The following is a 1,752-nucleotide window of genomic DNA, read 5'->3' as shown; positions in this document are numbered from 1 at the left end:
AAAGAAAATGCTTCCACAAGCGCGTCTCCCTGTGGACGGTGCGATGTACGCCTTTGGTTCATTTGCTGGACCATCCTGTGGGAGGGCCGGTGGCTGCCGACGACGGTTCGGGAACGCCTCTAAGCATCGAGTGGTTCAACGACTTTCAAAGGAATTTCGCTAATGCATAGCTCATAGGAAGCACTGGGCTTTAGATTGTATNTGGTTCAACGACTTTCAAAGGAATTTCGCTAATGCATAGCTCATAGGAAGCACTGGGCTTTAGATTGTATCTACTCCTCTACAGCGAGATCCATAGTTTTTGCTCAAAAGGGGGCCTTATGCCCACTGCCCAGAGTCGGCGGCTCAACACGCCTTGCGACCCACGTGTCCAACTCGTAAATCTGCTGTGCTTCTAGCGAACTTCAAGATGAATTTCACCTACGTTGTTCGTCCAGGGGAAGCTCCTGAGGGCAGAGGGCCTCAGCTTGAACCATTCTGGGCATTTTGTATCAACTTCAACCTCCGACTTGGTCTCCTGATTCAAGTGGTCGCCTATGGCACTCTCCTTGCTACGACTTCATCAGGAGGAAGGGATCCTCTCTCTCTTCTCAGCTTCTCCAGGTGTAATCCTGATTCTGTCGGTGGGTTAACATGGGCATGCCCTGCGTAGGATATCAGTTGACCCCGTGCAGCAGACCGTGCAGCAGATGCTGCTACTCAGCACATGCTCCATCTAGCAGACCCACTGGTAGTGCACCTAAGTCATGGGGACCACAGAGGAGACTGCAATAGGTAACGAGTTTTACCCAGATTGCTTCTCTCAACACTCGCCTACATTCATGGCGTAGATGCGCATCCGCATCTCCTGTGCTCTAAGGCAATTCCCCTCTGTGGACGGCTCAGCTGGCTTGCTGTCTCTTCATCCTCGGAAATCTCATCACTATGGCATTTCAATCCCTCACCGACGATGATAGCAGGTTAGCTTCGAGGCCGTCCGTACCGCACCTGCAGACGTTCCACTCTGCTCCATGCAGTCTAAGCCATCACACGTAAAATGGCCCTGCCTAGGGGTGTTTTTNCAGCATCAAGCAGTCTCGTGGGTACCGCGCCGGAACCAAGTTTTTGCAGCAAGCCTCGTCCTTCGGTGTGCTTGCATCTACTTTGGCCCTCCTTGTCTTCTATTCAGCAAACTACTACTTTGACGACCCTTGGATGAGCAAAAACATCGGGGGCGGCTCATCTTGGTTGGTCTTCTTCACGTCACGCGTGTGCGATGCCTTCGCCTTGTTTTTCTACGCTGGGTAGGTTCTGGAGACAAGGCAATGCTTATGCTGCTCCACTGCTTGTTCGTAGCTTCCCTTTGCATTCTAGTTTTCGTGAGGAGACTTGCATCCTCGAGATGCCAGTTGCGAAGTCTTTTGCGTTCAGTTCCATCTTCTTCTTGGAGACCTACCACTCTGAGGGAGCTGGCGAGGCCTGGGGCTGGCTGGGAGCCATCTGTTTCAAGCTTGCTGCTTTCGCTGGTATGACGCCCTCAGTTCATCTTGGGTCCCGTGACTATCGGGGATGCGGCGTAATTTTCCCAACGGAAGTAGGTCAGTAGATCCATCCGACTGTGTTTCCTTGTGTGTGCAGAGATCGCTGCATTGACTGCTTGGGGAACTTCCTCGTTTGAAGTGCTTGATGCTATTTATACAGTGATGCTCGGTGTCTCCATCAGCATTGCTTTTCTTTGGTCTCTCTTGTTCGAACCAGCAAGTCATCGTTTCG

The 1,752-nt window shown here is 51.8% G+C and overlaps 1 protein-coding gene across 1 annotated transcript; it reads left to right on the top strand.

The window, feature by feature from the left end:
* Positions 1 to 536: 536 nt before the first annotated feature.
* On the top strand, positions 537 to 1,657 carry EMH_0077460 (uncharacterized protein; the record flags this gene model as incomplete). Its single annotated transcript, XM_013494083.1, has 3 exons — positions 537 to 623; positions 1,072 to 1,283; positions 1,618 to 1,657. The coding sequence occupies 3 exons, from the start codon at positions 537 to 539 to the stop codon at positions 1,655 to 1,657; spliced, it is 339 nt and encodes a 112-aa protein (XP_013349537.1).
* Between the last annotated feature and the right edge of the window lie 95 nt (positions 1,658 to 1,752).

The sequence above is a fragment of the Eimeria mitis genome, genomic scaffold (assembly GCF_000499745.2).
Source record: "Eimeria mitis Houghton genomic scaffold, Emh_scaff103, whole genome shotgun sequence".
Taxonomy (NCBI): domain Eukaryota; phylum Apicomplexa; class Conoidasida; order Eucoccidiorida; family Eimeriidae; genus Eimeria; species Eimeria mitis.
The sequence above is the reverse complement of the archived record's forward strand: the minus strand, read 5'-3'. Positions and strand labels throughout refer to the sequence as shown.